The 19097-nt window shown below is 49.8% G+C and overlaps 1 protein-coding gene across 2 annotated transcripts in view; it reads right to left on the bottom strand.

Annotated features, from left to right (window-relative positions):
• Nucleotides 1-19097, bottom strand: part of RYK (receptor like tyrosine kinase) — a 1007965-nt gene that overhangs the window by 106140 nt on the left and 882728 nt on the right. For both annotated transcript variants that reach the window (XM_069618057.1, XM_069618056.1), the window contains exons 12-13: nucleotides 876-985; nucleotides 77-236 (exon numbers count right to left, since the gene is read on the bottom strand). In XM_069618057.1, coding sequence (XP_069474158.1) covers nucleotides 77-236; nucleotides 876-985 — 270 coding nt within the window. The remainder of the gene's footprint in view (nucleotides 1-76; nucleotides 237-875; nucleotides 986-19097) is intronic.

The following is a 19097-nucleotide window of genomic DNA, read 5'->3' as shown; positions in this document are numbered from 1 at the left end:
AAACCTAACTACATTTTCACATTTCATTTATTCAGTTTGCGCCATTTCAAGAAGGCAAAACACTTGAAAGACTTACCACATCACTGGCACTGGAGAATTCATTATTTACAAGGCTCTCCAGAGCCATCCAGCGCACTGGTCTGTTCTCATTGTCACCGAGGCAGTGATAATCCATAGGGAACAAGTCTCGGGACAGCGCATTGTCAGTTATCTTAACCTGAAGTGTCTCATCAATGCTAAAGGGAAGAGAAAGGGGACGAAGGAACTTATCATTTAGGACATGTTCAGCTTCTATTCATTTTGTATTTCAATGGCAGCCACAATAACTCTCGCGTATAGGCGCGTTACAAATGCTATGCCATATCATAACTCTTGTGACAAATTAAAAGGTCCTCGTCAGTCTGCTATTTCTGTGACAATTAAAGACAAACAGGGAAAAGGTGTAAAGAAAAAGCAATGCTTTAATTTAACCCTGCGAACAAACTCATGATCAAATCACCAATTCAGCTAGTTTGCCCCTGCTTGAAATGTGCATGCTGGAACCTAGCACCAAGAAACTGGTGAGCCAGAATGATTTGCTACAAGCTGAAATGCATGCATGAGGGGGTTTATAACCAATTTACTAATCAGTTGAGGATATTAAATTGGAGAGCATGATTTCTAGGCCAAAATGGAAGATTTCTTTTTGCATAAGGGACTTCGAAGAAATGTAATGTCATAAGTATTGTGCCTGCTATCACTGGAGTTGTCAACCGTCACTGATGTCTGTGCGCACTGTGCTTACATTCTGACAAACATGGACGAATGTGACTGATCACTGAGCTGCCAGTCATCAGGAGGAACCCAGATGGTAAGCCGTTTAAAATAAAACTTACACACAATTTCGTGCTGCAAGATCTTTATGAATGACTTCCCTTCTGGCCAAGTAGCTCATTCCACAGGCAATCTGAATAGCCATATGTACAAGATCCTGCTGTGAGATAGCCTGCAAAATAAAACAAAGAATATTGACATGTGGGCATTGAGAACTGATCACTTGTAATTTGTATACATTCATGTTCCTGCTGAGCATCTTTTACAATGTAGTACTGCTTGAGCCATGGCCATCAAGGACACCATAACTGCAAATAATATCACAAGCCATTGAGAAGTTAATCTAGGAAGCCCTGGTCGAAATCCCACTCTCCGTTAAATGTGCCCATATTTCCTTCCAGCTTTCACGTCTATAGAACCTGACTGTTCATGGCTTAGGGGAGTAAGTAGAGGGGCTTTGCACGCTGTGTTTTTTTTGTGCATGGTTTCTACATGCCTTGTTTTAACAGGACACTGCAGCAGGCTCAAAAGTCTGGCACTTTGCACACACAAGCCTAGGGTTTGGGTGTCCAGGACAAATGAGAAAACCAAAAAAAAAAAAAAGTTTTTGCTTACTTTTAAGGGAGCTTTTGCAAACCTGACAAATTCAGACTTCTAACTTGAAAGCACTCCCAAATGATGTTGGGGCGTTAGGGAAGTGAGTTGAAGGCTTTGCTATCTGTGTTTTCTTGGGCATGACTTCAACATGCCAAAGCTCACCATGCAGTAAGTGCATTCCAGACATACACCCCTCAATCCCCCCAGAGCAGCTAACACCTCTTTTCTGCCATCGCTCCTCTTTGAGCCTTAAAGAATACTGTTGAGTCCAACAATAAATTTGGTTCAATTGTACACATTGCTCCTCCAACGTTTCCTTCACATGTTTTCATGTGCATTTAATCTATCCCTCGCCCTCATCCCATCTATCTACCAGACTTTGCTCCTCCCTACCACTACTGAATGTTCTAGGATACTCGTCTTTTGTATTTCTGACAGACAGGAAAAAGTGCTTCAGTGCCATAAACTATGGCAGGAGGCACTATACAAATGCAGGATAACATAATATGCTGTGCATGGAGTTGCAAACATAGGTACGCGGGATTGGATGGGAAAATAAAACCCTTAGTTGTGCATAGTGGGTATTCTTCGTGGCTGCTGAGACAAGGCCAGTAACCTTGCCAAGAGGTGTCTGGGTACCCTCTCAACTGGAGGCCTGGGGAAAAGTCCAGAGACAGTCCTAACCCCAAGGATGATGGCTATGGCTAATTCCCGATTACCCCCTCCCCCACTCCCACCAGTGCCAGCATGCTTCATATAGGTACCCCACTTTCTCAAGCCATGCCTCCTTTACAAGATGCTTGCCAGTGTTCATCTGTTTCTTACAGATGAATATGGTTCAAGCCAGAAACAAAAGAGGCAGCACCAAAGTTCAAATGCTGAACCAGTGCCCTACATTCATGAAGTAAAGGCAAAAATCCTACCATCACCTAGCCGCAGTAGTGAACAGCCGCACAGGGACCCACAAAGAGAAAGAAGAAGCAACACCCATGCGGTTATACCACGCAGGGCGAGCTATAACGAAGAGAGAAAGACACAGAGAGAAGTTGTGTTCATATGCATCCGCAGAAGGACAGCAAGGTGCTTTAGGCAGATACCAGTGTGCATGTGCAAAACTCTGACAAGCCCTAGACCACTAGGGGAAAAAAGGGGAGGGGGAAAAAAAGGAAACTTCTCCATTGAAGTTGCACGAGGCCGCCGTTGTTCCGCAGATGACCAGGGTGTAAAAAGTGGGTAGGTCTTAGGACGCTACTTTTGACACGAGACAGAATAGGAGTAGAGCAAGAAAATGGGAATTGAATCTAACCCAGCGTCTGTAAGGCACAACATTCCCCAACTGCCAGTAGCCCACTAACAACTTGTTAGAGTAGGAAAAAATAAGAAGTCTTGGAGGGAGTTTATTTTGAGAAGGCATAATCTGCCTTTATGTCAACATCTCAAGAATAAGACAGAAAATTAGACCACATAGGTCAACCTTCTGTCTCTACTAACCTGCGTCAGGGATGTCTTGGTTATGGAGGAGGTGCAATATAAGACGATAAAGAGAGGGGGGGGCCCTGGGGCCCACGGAATCATAAAAGCCCTTGAAGCATATTTGAGATTTGAAGTGATTCTTGATGGCAGAAGTGGGGTTCTCCAGACCTAGACACACAGGTCGACCAACACCAAGGGAGCACAGACGAGACCTCGGAAACAGGAGACTCATGGGTAACATCCAGTACAGAGCCCTAGGACAGAGGCTTGGGGGACAGGAGTGGAGTTGTCGCTCTTAAGCCCCGATCCCATACCAGAAGGCTCTGAATATTCCTCAGAGTTGACCGATCCATATCACCCTACTACACAAGTCTGTCTGCTGGAGGGAAGCACCACCAAGGCATTTGAGAAAATCTGTGATCCAAGGCAAGTTCAAGCCATTGGAAATGGAGAGAGACCGAGAGAGAAAGCGAGAGCGAGCGAGAAAGCGAGAGCGAGCGAGAAAGCGAGAGCGAGCGAGAAAGCGAGAGCGAGAGAGAAAGCGAGACCGAGAGAGAAAGCGAGACCGAGAGAGAAAGCGAGACCGAGAGAGAAAGCGAGTGACCGAGAGACCGAGAGAGAAAGCGAGACCGAGAGAGAAAGCGAGACCGAGAGAGAAAGCGAGAGAGACCGAGAGAGAAAGCGAGAGAGACCGAGAGAGAAAGCGAGAAAGCGAGAGACCGAGAGAGAAAGCGAGAAAGCGAGAGACCAAGAGAGAAAGCGAGAAAGCGAGAGACCGAGAGAGAAAGCGAGAAAGCGAGAGACCGAGAGAGAAAGCGAGAGACCGAGAGAGAAAGCGAGAGACCGAGAGAGAAAGCGAGAGACCGAGAGAGAAAGAGAGAAAGCGAGAGAGAAAGAGAGAAAGCGAGAGACCGAGAGAGAAAGAGAAAGCGAGAGACCGAGAGAGAAAGAGAGAAAGCGAGAGACCGAGAGAGAAAGCGAGAAAGCGAGAGACCGAGAGAGAAAGAGAGAGACTGAGAGAGAAAGAGAAAGCGAGAGACCGAGAGAGAAAGAGAGAAAGCGAGAGACCGAGAGAGAAAGAGAGAAAGCGAGAGACTGAGAGAGAGAAACAGAGAAAGCGAGAGACCGAGAGAGAGAAAGAGAGAAAGCGAGAAAGCGAGAGACCGAGAGAGAGAAAGCGAGAGACCGAGAGAGAGAAAGAGAGAAAGAGAGAAAGCGAGAGACCGAGAGAGAAAGAGCGAAAGCGAGAGACCGAGAGAGAGAAAGAGAAAGCGAGAGACCGAGAGAGAGAAAGCGAGAGACCGAGAGAGAGAAAGAGAAAGCGAGAGACCGAGAGAGAGAAAGCGAGAGAGCGAGAGAGCGACAGAGAGAAAGCGAGAGAGCGAGAGAGCGACAGAGAGACAGAGAGAAAGCGAGAGAGCGACAGAGAGACAGCGAGAAAGCGAGAGAGCGACAGAGAGACAGAGAAAGCGACAGAGAGAGAGAAAGCGAGAGAGCGAGAGAGCGACAGAGAGAAAGCGACAGAGACAGAGAGAAAGCGAGAGAGCGAGAGAGCGACAGAGAGAAAGCGACAGCGAGAGAGAGACAGCGAGAGAGAGAAAGCGAGAGAGAGACAGCGAGAGAGAGAAAGCGAGAGAGAGAAAGCGAGAGAGAGAAAGCGAGAGAGAGACCGAGAGAGAGACCGAGAGAGACCCCGCGACACACAGAGCGACACACAGAGCGACACACAGAGCGACACACAGAGCGACACACAGAGCGACACACAGAGCGACACACAGAGCGACACACAGAGCGACACACAGAGCGACACACAGAGCGACACACAGAGCGACACACAGAGCGACACACAGAGCGGGAGAGAGGGAGAGGGACAGAGAGAGGGAGAGCGACATACAGAGAGAGAGGGAGAGAGAGAGGTGGAGGACAGAGAGGGGGAGGAGAGAATAACAAAGTTACTCACCATAGTGAAAAACTTCCTGGCCGAACTGGGCATCAGCCCGGGAGCTCCGGTCAATACAATAGTGTCTGCAAAAAGCCGAAGGGTAAGCACACTTAGCAGCCCTGGCTAAGGACTCTCAAGGGACATATTTCTGGAAGGCAACAGCAGCCGCTTTGCCATGGACCAAATGTGCATGAATGCATTTGGGGGCTGAAGGCCTTGAATTGCGTAAGCATCTGAAATGCATGAAGCGATCCAGTGTGAGATGGATGCTTTCAAAGCCGGTTTCCCTTTTGGGTCACCAAAAGTAACAGAGTTGTGAAGAACTTCTAAGTTCGCTTGTTCTGTCGGCGTAAAATTTCAGAGCTTGTCCGACGTCTAGGTTGTGTAGAACCCTCTCTGCATTCGGGACCAGATTCAGAAAGAAAACCGGTAAGGATACGGATTGAAAAACTCTACAAGACTCATTTTTAAAAATGTGTCGACCCTTTCACAGTTGATGTGGAAAATGTTCCTCTTGATTTACGGCTCGAAGGGAGTGATCCTCAGTGCTCTATAGTCCTTAAAACTAAACAGAGATGCCCAGACTTTTACACTTCAGTTTCCTAACGTGTGCCCAGAAGCATTAAAAAAGGTGTCCATGTTTGCCAGTAGCTACATCTGTGAAATGAGTAGCTCCCATTTAACATTAAATAAAACCAGTCTAAGAACAAAAATGCCCGCCGTTCATCTCCATTATGTCCCTAGAGTAGCCACAACTGCATCAGAGCCAGTGATTGCGAAACTTGGATCCTATAAAAAGTGCATCGTTTCTCAACTAACAATTTCAACCTCTGTTTTAATGGCATGTCTCACTCATATAAAGCAACTTCATTTCCCACTCCTAGTGATTCATTGCTCACTTAGTATTAAGGTTACAGCAGTGCCAGGTAGCTGTGCAACTGGTAGATATTGCACCTTACAAATCTAAAGTAGCATAACCTGTGAAATTTGTTTGACTAAAGTCTGCTCATCTTGAATGCTTGGCCTACTACCGCCCTACTTCTGTAACTTTAGAAATTAAATTAATTAATTTTGTTCTAATGCGCTTAATACCGGAGACAAGTCTCTCTAATTGCAGCGCTGGGATTCAAACCTGTGTTGCTCTTCCAAGACAAGCTTGTTGCGCCAGAGCCATCCTCCCGATACGTGTGAAAAGTTAATGTTAATGTGTTCGTATGAACGAAAAAAAGGAAAATCTCATGAAATTATCAAAATGGAAAATACATACTGCAGAATTTCACATATAAAATAGTAAAGAGACAAGAAATATGCCTAAAGATACCTTAACCCTTCTCCCACCCTAGGAGTTTAGTACAAGTTTCTTGGGCGGCCATAAAGTGTTCCGCCAGCTAACCCCACATTAATAGTCCGGCCTACAGAAGGCAGCTTGTGCGGTTAATTCTGCCCCACAACAAAACCAGTTACGCACCGTTGCCTAAGCATACGTTGACTATACGGAGTAGGACTCTATTTGCAATGCACCCATTTGCTTTGTTTACCTAAAATTAGGTTTACTTAACCTTGAAAAGAAAAAAATAATAAATAAATATGCAGTGGTCTGCCTTTTTTGCCACCTTGACTGCTGCGCTTGTGTGTTCACAACAGTGGCATCAGCAGTGCATGCGACAGAGGACATCTTAAATTATCTGATCGAAAAGGGCCTATAAGATTTTAAATAAAAGCGGTCATGCATGATAACTGGGCACAAGAACAACAAGTTACTTACCCCTCGTATCGTTCTTTCGACTGGATGTTCCACCCACGTATTCCTCATCTTTGATATTCGATATGCAGCTTCAGAATTTTTTTTTCTGCCGAGGGCGCTGTGCAGCGATGCAGTCGACTTGATGTCCCTTGAGGGCCTCCGTCTCAAGGATGATGTCATCGAAGGCATATATAGCACGCAAAGCGCCCACTGGCTTCAGTTCTGTTTTTCTTACAGTAGAAATAACTGTGTAACCATGGGTTTGACTCCATTTTGAAGAAGCGAAAGCTGTAATAGGATGGGAATTTCAACTATGGGGTAGGTTGGGAGGGCGATGGGGAATACGCTGAGGAACATCCAGCCGAAAGAACGTTACTAGGGGTAACTTGTTCTTCGAATGGATTGTGTCCTCCCACGTACTCGTCATCTTTGATAGACTTCCAAAGCAGTGTTCGATTTGGTGGAGGGAGTATGAATTTAGTTTGTAATGGTTTTCATGAACTGAATGCAGGATAGCTTTCCCAAAGCTTCCATCCTAACCAAGGGAAGACTCAAGGCAGTAATGTTTTGTGAACGTGTGAATAGTAGACCACGTTGTTGCCTCACAAATATTTTTAATCCTACACCCCTTTGCAGGGCTGTAGAAGGTAGCCATGCCCCTGGTGGAATGGGCCCTTAATCCTTCAGGAGGATCCTTGCCTGTCAGTCTAACACTGAGAAATTGCCAGAATGATCCACCAGGATAAGGTCTGTTCAGAAACAGCCTGACCCAGCTTGTGGCCCGTATAGCCAATGAAACGTTGACCATCAATGCAAAGATTTGATAGCCTAGATAGATAAAAGCTCAGACCCCTGCTTGGGTCCAACCTATGTATATGTATAGAAATTGTGTCACCAGTGGAAATATGAACATGGACATTCTTCTGACAAGCGCTTAAAGATGGATAGTGCAGCTAAATAGACTTTAATAGTTCCAACCTGGAGCCCCAGATTGCCTAAGGATAGTAGAAAGGATAACACCTCAGGTGTTTTGCACAGAAAAGTCTACATTCTTGTCTTTGCACTAGTTGTAGAATTTGTTCCAATGGCAACAGTACAAGGGCTTTGTTCCTGGCCTTCTGGCTGAAAGCAAAATCTCCATTACATTATCCAGGAAGTCCCAATCCTTGTATCTCAGCCTTTCAGAAACTATGCTTGAAGGGTGAATGTCTTGACCTCTAGATGGAGAACCCGACCTTCCTCTTGCGAGAGAAGATCCTCTCTTTGTGGAAGACGTATTGGAGGGTAGATGGACATGTCCAGAAGGTCCGGGTACCACGTCGTCCTGGCCCAATCCGGGGCAATTAGGATCATGCGTTTCCTGAACTTTCTCAACCTCCTGATCATGTGAGGAATGACGCGGACTGGAGGAAACACGTACAGGAGTGGAAACTCGCAGTCCAGTACTAATGCGTCTCCTAGAACTCCTCTTGGGAAAAATTCTCTGGAGCAATACAGTTCGCACTTCCGGTTGACAATGGTTGCAAACAGATCTACTTGAGGGGTTCCCTGCTGACCTCCTGGCTGTAACTGAAACTGCACTGGTTACCTGGCCACCCTCTGATCTTGGGCCCAGGTCCCTCCCCTGCCAGTCACACACCCCTGCACTAGGAGACTGTTTTCTGTATCCCTACAGTGCCACTACCAGTACTTAACACCTGATGTCTGCACTTACTCCTGCCCTTGCCACCTGCTGGCCGTACTTTTACCTATTGCTATTTATTCTATTATCCCATGTACTGCACTTTCCACCTTCCCATGCACTTGCGCAATCTGAATGACACCTGGCCTAGTAGAATCGTTGTTCGTCTTCCCCTGCTCCCCCTCCCTTGCCTCGTCGCACCTCAAAACACTTGTGTACAGGCACGTTATAAATGCCATATCATAAATGTATTCAAGATATTTAAACAGTTTCCAAAGATTAAACAATCCTTAATGTAATCTAATGTTAAAAAATAACTTCTCTTTATTGAGTTTTTAATTCTCAACAATCAGCTCAACATGTTTCAGCTCTGTTCCAATTTATGGTGAACATTCATCAGGAGGCAGCAACATTTTGTAACATCAATTGGGATGCATTCAGCGTAATGATTCCCACACAGTAATTCCAGAGAAATAGTTTGTTTCCAGTCTTACTGACACTACAGTATATGGCTGCTGTCTCAACCCAGGCTGCGATAAAAAACAACAAAGACAAAGGGGCTAGGAGTGCAGTTTCTTTAGCCAAAAATGTAAATAATCCAATTGAACCAATCCAGGATGAAATGATTACCTTGATTGGGTAGGTTGAGGACCAGAGTTGGTTCTCCTCAAGCTTCAAGGTGGTCAAGAGGCTGTTCCAAAGGGAGGCCCCAGTCGAAGACTGAGATCTGGCCCCAGCTTGTTTCTTTGAAAAACGACCAACCCCGAGGGAGTTAGAAGTATTGGAGCGAAGGGCTCAAGAGGGGAGGTATTTACAGAGGGATAGTTGAAGGTATTTTGGACCCAGGCCCCAGAAAGCGGCGTGGACAATGTAGAGGGTTTTAAATTTAATCCTTGCATCCACAGGGGGGGCAATGAAGGGATTTCAGAGCTGGAGAGATACGATCCCAGGCCTCGAGGACAAGGACAATCTCACAGTCCTTTTCTCCCTTTACAACTAATCCAGAAGAGTGGAGGCAGGTAGATTTAGAAAGAGGCTGTTACAGTAGTCAACCTAGAGAGAATCAGAGCTTGGGAGACAGTGAGCTTTCTGAGGAAAGGAGAGGAAAGGCAGAGTACCTCTAAGGAGGTGCAGTAAGAGGTTAGGCTAGTGTCTAGTGTTAGGCTTTCGTGCTTCCTTCAGGATATCCATAAACCTCTATGGTAGGTCAAGATGTCCAAACTATGACTTCAGGAGCCATGCTGCCAAGTTGATTGAGTGAGGTTGAGGGTGCAATGTTAATCCCCGGTGCCGAGTGAGTAGATTGGTCAGGCACCGGAGCTTGATGGGAAAGCATATCGACAGTTTGCACAGATGTGGATACCAAGGTTGTCTTGCCCACATAGGAGCAACTAGGATGAGCGTCACTTGTTCCTTGTGGATCTTGTTCACCACCTTGTTGTTGAGAGTTATTGTGTGGGGGGTTGGGGGGGGGTGTTCAGCGTAAGCAAATTTCCCTGACCAGTTCATCCATAGGGCGTTCCCCTTGGAGCCTGGCTGGGGGAACCTGGACGGGAAGTCTGGGCATGGACTGTTTTCGCTTGTAGCGAAAAAGTCTATTGTGGGGAATCCCGGAATCCCCATTGAGAGAAGGTGCTCTACGACCCTTGTGTCTAGTTGCCATTCGTGTTTCTCTGGTAGGGGATCTCTGCTCAGTGAGTCTGCCAGAGAGTTGAATTCCCCTGGAATATGCTATGACGGTAGGAATATTTTCCTTCTGAGTGCCCATTTCCAAATGCGTTGCTCTAGCCTGGCCAGATTTGGAGAACGTGTGCCCCCCTGTTTGTTGAAGTAAAACATTGCCGTAGTGCTGTCGGTGAGGACTTGCACTGACTGGTTCGCTAGATGTATCTCAAATGCCTGAAGGGCCTTGAACACTGCCAGTTTTTCCAGAAGATTGATGTGGTTCTGCGCCGTAGCACGAGTCCACAGACCTTGTGCTGTGTGATGAAGGTAATGAGCCCCTCACCCGGTGAGTGAGGCATCTGTTGTGACAATCGCTTGGACTTCCGGATTGTGAACGGGTTTTCCCTGCAACAGATTTTCGCTCATCCACCAGCGAAGGTTTTGTACTAGTGTTGGCGAAACGACCACTAGATCTTCCCACTGACCGCTTGCCTGAGACCACTATTTCGTCAACCACTCCTGCATGGGTTGCATGGGCAGGTGCGTGTGTGTGGTACCAGGTAAATGCAAGATGCCCTCATGCCTAGCAAACGCATAGCTTTGCGTACGCTTATCTGGCGGCCTGCTTGATGAGGAGTTTGTTTTAACATGTTTTGGACTCGTTACTCTGATAGAACTAGCAACCCCTCTTCTGAGTTTATTACAGCTCCTAGGAACTGTTTGGTTGTGCTTGGCACTATGCTTGATTTTTTTTCTCATTTATTGAGAAGCCCAATTGAAAGAGAAGGTTGATAGTTATTTGAATGTTTTGCCTGCAAACTTGCGGAGTCTCCTCTGTAATCAACCAGTCGTCCAGGTAAGGTTACCCTAGGATTGCTTCCCTGCGCAGGTGCGCTGCCACCACCGCCAGTACTGTTGTGAATACCCGTGGTGCGGATGCTATTCTGAAGGGTAGCACTTTGAATTGGTAGTGATGGTTTGCCATCTTGAACCGCAAGAATCTTCTGTGCCCTGGGAACATTGAAATATGAAAATAAGCATCTTTCATATCCAATGTTGCCATGTAATCCCCCCGCTTTAGCAGAGGGATTACTTCTTGTAGCATAGTCATGCAGAACTTTTGTGGCTTGACATATTTGTTTGCATGGCGTAAGTTTAACACTGGGCGCATTGTTAGATCTTTCTTTGGCACAAGGAAGTAGGTTGAATAAATACCCTTGTTTACCTGGTTGGACGGGACGATTTCTATGGCGTCCTTTTGGAACAGCGTTGTGATTTCCTTGAGAAGGATGCGTTGGTCTTCCCTCGAGTGAGTCTTCTGGCACGGAGGATGGTTCCGGAGTCGCTGGATGAGCTCCACACAATAACCGCCCGCTACGGTTGATAGCACCTATTTGTCTGAATTGTTTCCCTCCCATGCTTGGGTGCAGTTTAAAATACGCCCTCCTACTGGAGAGGCATTGGAGGGCACCTGAAGGGGGTAGTCACTGTTTGAGGTGTGGTACCACCTCTAAACGAGGACTCCCCTCGCACCCTCCCGGACGCAGGATCTGCACTGCCCCCTCTGGTAACCTTGTGAGGCTTGGCCTGGATTGTTATCCCAGGATGTTCCCCGATTCCGATTGTAGCCTGAACCCCTCTGTAAATTTTGTCCACATGATCGACTAAAATTACTATTGCCTCTCTGGCCAGTGGGTTTATTGGTTAGCTTGCCCAACGACTTTAGTGTGTTGTATTCCTCCTTAGCAGTTTTCAATGAGTCTTCAAAGGCCTTTCCAAACAGTACGTTGGGCTCAATGGGCATATTAAGAAGCGTGGCTTGCGTCTCTTGCTTGAAGCCGGGCTGGCGTATACAAGCATGATGCTTAATAGTACCCTCTGCAAAAATCCTGCCCGCATTGTCAGCGACATACTGATTACTTTTTATCATGCAGCTTGAAACTGCTCTGCCTTCTGCAGCTACAAGGTGTTCAGGGGCTGATAAACCGGATACCTCATCCCATTTATGGCAGTTATAACTCACCAGAAGAGTGGTATTAGCTAACCTCGCCTGAAAGGCAGCCGAAGAGGCCACGGTCCTCCCCATTGTGTACAGCTTCTTACTCTCCTTATCCGGAGGTGCCTCAGAAGAGGCTAGGGGTGTTCCTGCTCTCTTCCTTGTTGCTGTAACTACAAGAGTCAGGTTTGAGCTGTCCCCTGATATAGAGAGGGTCTGATGGAGCAGGGCGGAACAGCTTCTCGATGCAGGGATTAACTGCCTGCATCTGGTTAGGAGTTTCCAGCGAGGGTTGTATCTTCCGCTGAATAGACTGCAGCAGGGGAATGAACTGAGTGAAGGCCTTCTTATCCCCCAAAATGTTGTCAAAGTATTTGTCTTGTTGAGTTTCTTGTGTCTTTATCTGGAAGTGCTCAGCTGCCTTGATGAGCATGTCGTTTTGTAGTGGCCGGTTATCTATAGGTGAATCTGCCACAGGAGGATCCTGGTTGACGGGAGAGTTCGCGTTATACATGCCTGGCTATTCATCATCATCACCATAGTAAGGGTCTGCATCCTCTTGAGTTACCCAGAGGCCCTCAGTGTCAGTGTCCGGGTCATAGAGGTCAATAACTGGTGGGTCTTGCTGCAATGGAATAGTTAGGATATCGGGGCAAGACCTCTTTGAAGGGGGTTGAAAAGCAGTGGCCGATACAGGGACCTGAGAACTAGAGGGCGCTGTTGTGGGTGGGGTGGACTGAAGACTCCGGAAGTAATTAGGGTCTTTTTCAAAAAGGTTTGCCATGAAGGTCATTCTTATGACTATCGATAACCTCACATGTCCTTGGGCAGAGCTAGGAATGGACATAAGGTCCAATGGAATCCCCTGATCCGGAGGAGTGAATGGAAGTGAAGGCTGGCCCTTTTTCCATGAGGGCTTTAGACAAGGAATCCTGTTCCTGTGAGTCCTTACCCTAGTTTAGGACATATCCTTATGGGACCTTTCCCTGTAAGGGGTCTTAGAAGACATCTTCTTGGACTCCCTCCACTTCATTAGGCCTTCTGGGACGTGTTTAACCAAATGGGCTAGTCCTGCCTGTATAGTGTTTTTTAACGTTTTCGACAAAGAACGTCGAACTTCGGCTACGGACTGATCCGAAGTCTCGTCACTGATGTGCGACGTTCGCAAAGGGATTTAGTCATGACGTCGATTCTGTCTTTCGACAGTCGGGGCCCGTCATGTGGCGATTGGGACCTCGAGTGCCCATAGGACAGTGATTCTACAAACCTCTCCCGAGACGTCGTGCCCGGGCCTTTGTTCGATGAACGTGTCGAGTCTCGGCCGTGGGTTGTGTACTTAGTGGACGGGTCTGTGAGAGCGTCTCTGCTGCCAGGCATCGTCCCAGTAACAAGGCCGCTGGCCAGTCTGATGGGGTCGGGGGCCTGCGCTTGGGAAACTTGTCGCCTTCACCGTCGGATAACGCAGCGCAACATGAACCTGAGGGAGACAAAGATTGCACACCAGGTGCTTGTCGACTGTCGACCCAAGGGATTCTGTGTGGGCCAAAGCCCGAAGCGGCATTCTAAGACCGGACGGATCCGTCGATGGGAGTCTTTGACGGTCGTTTCTTCACTGCTGTTGGATGTTCCCGATAGTCGTGCTATATAAAATAAAGGCTAGGAAGACAAACTATCTCTAAATTGTACAAGTCAGTGGTGGTATGCTGAAAGGAGAACTCCGCGAAATATCGTCCGTCTATGATGGCGGAAAAAAAACAATCTGAGGGACCTCGACGCATGAAGGACCATGGGTACAGTGGACGTCACACTAGGGATAGTATTACTGGCACGCCCTGTCGACGTCCCTTTTTTCGAATTTCAAAAACAACAACTGTAATACTCCACAGCTTCCACTAGATTTCGGCCTATGCACAGCATGTGATCTAAGCAGATTCCACAAGCCTCAGAAATATATATATATATAACCCCCCCCCCCCTCATACCCCTCTGGGATGCGGCAGCACCACACAGTTTGAAGATCTCTGCCACAGACATACATATACAGTGTGGGTCGGATGATGAACATTTTGAGTCGCAATCTCAATACGTCTTGAACCCGGTCTTCGGGGTAGTCGGTGTCGACAAAGGACATCTCACGAAGTAACAAATGAAGCGTGCCATATTTCCCGAAGCAATAGCTTACGTGGAAAAACTGAACTGAAGCCAACGGGCGATGCGTGTGCTATACATGCCTTCAATGACCTCCTCGAGACGGAGACCTTCGAGGGACACCCAGTACACTGCAACACACAGCGCCTTCTGCCGAAAAATTAATTCCGAAGCAGCTGAAGATGGATATCAAATATCAAAGATGAGGAATACGTGGGAGGACAATCCATTCGAACTATGCTTTGCAACCAAAATTCACATTTTTGAAATATATGCGCTTTCCTAAAAATATACACTCGACAAAGAGAACTACTATTCTATTAATTGTAAAATCCTTTTAACTTCGCAAAGCATAGAGTAAAATACTCCCACCTCAAAACCTTATCTTGCGTCCAAGTACCAGACACTACATTCCTGAGTGATTGGAAGCTATATTGGAAATATGACCCCCAAAAAGGAACAAGTTACTTACCTGTAACTGTTGTTCTCCAGCATGGGTCTGGCATGGATTCACATGCTCATGAATATTCCCCGTCGTCAGGCTGGGAATTCTCGGTAAAGAAAAAACCAGTATCAGTTTCGTTTCTGATCTGTCTTTCGTAGTAATAACCAATCACTGGTCTCTGCGTCATACTGACCACAGCCAATGACTGCCCTCTACCTAAGCACCGCCTCTGGCAGCCATCTTCAGATTTGGAAGCACGTGAAGTGGCAGTATGACCAAGTGAAGAGCCGCAGAGGGGTAGGCGGGAGGGTTCGCATGTGAATCCATGCCAGACCCATGCTGGAGAACAACAGTTACAGGTAAGTAACTTGTTCCTTCTCCAGCATGGGGTCTGGCATGGATTCACATGCTCATGAATAAAGAATACATAGCAGTACACACATGCACAACCACGGGAGGTGGCAAAGGCTCAACATTAAGCATTAAGCATTACATCAAACTCAACATTAAGCATCTTACCTCCTCACCAGGCTCACCTCAGGCGAACAGGTTGCGCAGCACTGCTTGGCCGACCCTGGACTCCTCCCTGGAATCCCGATCGACGCAGTAGAATTTTGTGAAGGTGTGCGTCGACCTCCACGTAGCAGCCCTGCATATGTCCAGCAGGGGCACACCAGAAAGGAACGCTGTGGTAGCTGCGATCGCTCTGGTGGAATGGGCTCTCGGACGGCCAGGCAGCGGTCGGTTTGCCAACCGATGACAGTACATGATACAGCCGGAGAGCCATCTGGAAATGGAAGCCTTCGAGAGAGCCTTCCCCTGATTCCCCAAAGAGTTGTGACGTCTTCCGAAAACCCTTCGTGTGGTCCACGTAGAACTTCAGCGCTCTAGCTACATCCAGCGAGTGCAAAGTCCTCTCAGCCGGCGACGAAGGCGACGGGAAGAACACAGGTAACACCAAGGGTTCGTTGAGATGGAAGTCCGACGGTACCTTGGGCATGAAGGAGGGGTGCGTCCTGAGCACTACCCTCGTGTCGTGGAAAGTCAAGTACGGGGCCTTGCAGGAAAGGGCCTGGATCTCTCCCACTCGTCGTGCGGAGGTGATGGCCACAAGAAAAGCTGTTTTCCACGATAGAAACTTCAACGGGGCCGAGTGCAGAGGCTCGAACGGAGGTCCCATGAGCTTGGTCAGCACCACGTTGAGCTCCCACGCCGGGGCCGGAGCCTTCACCGGCGGGAACGATCTGAACAGTCCCTTCATGAACTCTTTCACCAGACGATGAGACCACAAGGACGTCCGCCCCGTGGTTCTGGTGTATCGGGAGATCGCAGCAAGATGAATCTTGATGGACGCGTGTGCCAGACCAGCTTTGGCCAGCGTCAGCAGGTACGGCAGTACTTGGGGGGCCGTAATCCGTAGAGGGTTAATCTTCTGTGCGTGGCACCAGACAGAGAACCTCTTCCATTTGTGTCCGTAGCATTTAAGAGTCGAGGACGCCCTGGCCTTTGCAAGAACCTCTCTGCAATCGGCCGGTATGTCGTATCCTCCAAACTCTAGCGCTGCAGGAGCCAGGCCTGCAAGTTCAGCGACTTCGGGTCGTGGTGGAGGATGGCGCCTCCTTCCCTGGAGAGTAGATCCGCGTCCGCCGGCAGCTTGATCGGCGGGGACGCTGACAAGTCCAGAAGGTCCGGGAACCATATCTGCCTCGGCCACGAAGGTGCGACGAGGATCATCCTGCACCGTGACCTCTTGAGCTGGTTGACGAGCCGGATTAGCAGAGGCAAGGGAGGGAACGCGTAGAGGAACAGGCCCTCCCAGGGGAACGAGAAAGCATCGCCCATGCTCCTCGTCTGGGGAAACCTGCTGGCGAACCTCCGGCACTTGGTGTTCGTCGCCGTCGCGAACAGGTCGATCTGGGGTGTGCCCCACCGTCGGAAGAGGCGATCCACCGGATCCTGCCGTAGTTCCCACTCGTGGCACGAGCGCAGCTCCCTGCTGAGTGAGTCGGCAATGGTGTTTTTTATCCCTGCCAGATGAAACGGCACCAGAAAAATCCCTTGGGCAACGGCCCAATGCCACAGGTCCTGCGCCTCCTTGGACAGCGCTGGGGACCTGGTTCCGCCCTGTTTCCTGATGTAAAACATGGTGGTGGTGTTGTCGGTGAAGATCCTCACCACCTTGCCCTTGAGGGACGGAAGGAAGGACCTGAGGGCCCAAAACACTGCACGGAGCTCCAGGACGTTGATATGCAGGGACTTCTCCGTCGGGAGCCAGAGTCCCCTTGCGTGCAGATTTTCGGTGTGCGCTCCCCACCCTTCCAGGGAGGCATCCGTGGTCACAGTCTCCTGGTGGGCTGGGGTCTGGAAGTCCATGCCCGCCGTCAGATGCGCGCGGGTGCCCCACCACCGTATCGCTCGTCGGAAACTCTCGTCGAGCTTGATCCTTTCCTCGAAGCTGCCCGTCGTCTGGATCCAGCGCGCATCCAGGAATTCTTGCAACGGGCGCATCCGGAGCCTGCACATGGGAATGAGGTAGATGCAGGAAGACATCATCCCGAGGAGGGACTTGATGGACCTCACTTTGGCCGCGTCGGCCACCAACATCCGTTGCACCTTGCCCAAGATGGTCCTGGTCCTCTCCTCCGACGGGGAGGCCAGAAGGGACACTGTGTCGAGCCTGGCTCCCAGAAACAGTGCGACTTGCGCGGGCACCAGGTGGGATTTGGCGTAGTTCACGGAGAATCCCAGGTCCGTGAGGAGTTGGACGGTCCTTGCCGTGTGGACCACGGCGAGCTCCCTCGTCTTGGCGCGGATGAGCCAGTCGTCCAGGTAGGGGTAGACGTGAATCCCCTCGCGGCGCAGCTGCGCCGCCACCGGTGCGAGGCACTTGGTGAATACCCTGGGTGCCGACCGTAGTCCGAAGGGAAGGGCTTTGAACTGGTAATGACGCCCTTGGACCACGAATCTGAGGAATTTGTGGTGCCCCTTTAGGATGGGACTGTGGAAGTAGGCATCCTCCAAATCCAACGACGATAGGAAGTCTCCTTCCTCCAGCTGACCCAGGACGTGCTGGAGGGTGACCATCCGGAACTTCTGCGCCTTGATGAACTTGTTCAGACGTCGCAGGTCTAGGATGGGGCGCCATCCTCCCGTCTTCTTCTTCACGAGGAAGTATCTCGAGTAGACTCCGGAGCCCCGAAGCCTCTTTGGGACGAGTTCGATGGCGCCCTTTCTGAGCATCGCCTTTCGTTGCAGGACTCCAAGGGCCCGGGCCGTCTCAGTATCCGCCTTGATGGCCTGAAGGGAATCGTCCACTGTCTTCCCAAACAGGTTGTTCCCGTCGAAGGGCATGTCCAGGACTCTGGTCTGGACGTCCTGCCGGAAGTCCGTAGCTTTGAGCCATCCACGACGTCGAAGGCAAACGCCGTTGCCCAGCTGGCGGAACCCGGTGTCGGCGATGTCCGTCGCCACGGTGATGGCGTGGTCCGAGGCCACCTCACCTTCCTGCAGGATCTCAAGGGCCTCCGCCCTCTTGTCGTCCGGCAGAAAATCCAGCAGGGGAGCTATCTTGTACCAGAGCTCCCTGTCATAGCGGGCCACGATAGCCAAGGCGTTGGCCGCTTTAATCGTCGTCGCCGCCGACGAGATGACTCTACGTCCCATAGCATCCAATTTCTTTCCCTCGCCGTCCGGCGGGGAAGTCGATGTGGAGGCCGCACCCCCCCCCCCCGCTTTCTTCCTGGCTGCCGCGGAGACGACGGAGTCCGGGGTAGGCTGCGCCCGGAGGCACAGGGGGGCCGTGTCCGGGACCCGGTACTTTTTCTCGTACCGGTCTCTTCTAGCTGGCGTCGTGGAAGGGTTCTTGAGGAGGGAAAGGCCCTCATCCCAAATGTCGTCCAACAGAGGCACTGCGAGGACCGTCTTCCTCTTGGCCTCGCGCCGCTGATAAAGGAAGCCTTCCTTTTTCTTCTCCTCAGGGCAGAGTTGGAAAAGCTCGGAAGCCCTGGAGATCATGGAGTGGAAAGATCCGATCTCGTCGGGCGGAGAAGCCCTGGTGGGAGGCGACGACGGAAAATCCTCGTCGTATGCCTCGTCGTCCGTACCCGTCGCTGCCGTGTCAGTCCCCGTATCATCCCCTCGGGTGGACGGGGAGGAGGGCTGGAAGGGGCGCGACGGTTGAAAAGGAGGTGGTGGATGGATCCTTCTTTTCTTGGTAGGGGGAACACCAGAAGGTCCCGGTTCTGGATCCCCCGACGGGAGAGGTTCCTCCGTCGGTAACGGTAGCCTCGTCCTTATCTCGGAGCATAAGGACTGTATGGCCAACAAAATGGCCGCCGAGTTGTCTTGCGGCGCTGGCAGAGGGGAATCCGACGGGTGAGCAGGGGCCCCGTCGGTATCCTCGACGATGTCGTCGTCGTCACCTGCGTCGGGGTCCATTCCGACGGGCTGGCCTTCTTCCACGCCTAGGCCGTGGCTTAAGACCTCGATCAGCTCCTCTTCTGAGGTTGAGGCCGAATCTCCGACGACGCCCTGCCCCCCCTTCTTCCCCACGGAGGGTTTCACGGGGGTCCTATCGATGGGCACAAAGGAAGA

Source organism: Ambystoma mexicanum, chromosome 10, assembly GCF_040938575.1.
Source record: "Ambystoma mexicanum isolate Mex_15411 chromosome 10, UKY_AmexF1_1, whole genome shotgun sequence".
Classification (NCBI taxonomy): domain Eukaryota; kingdom Metazoa; phylum Chordata; class Amphibia; order Caudata; family Ambystomatidae; genus Ambystoma; species Ambystoma mexicanum.
The sequence above is the reverse complement of the archived record's forward strand: the minus strand, read 5'-3'. Positions and strand labels throughout refer to the sequence as shown.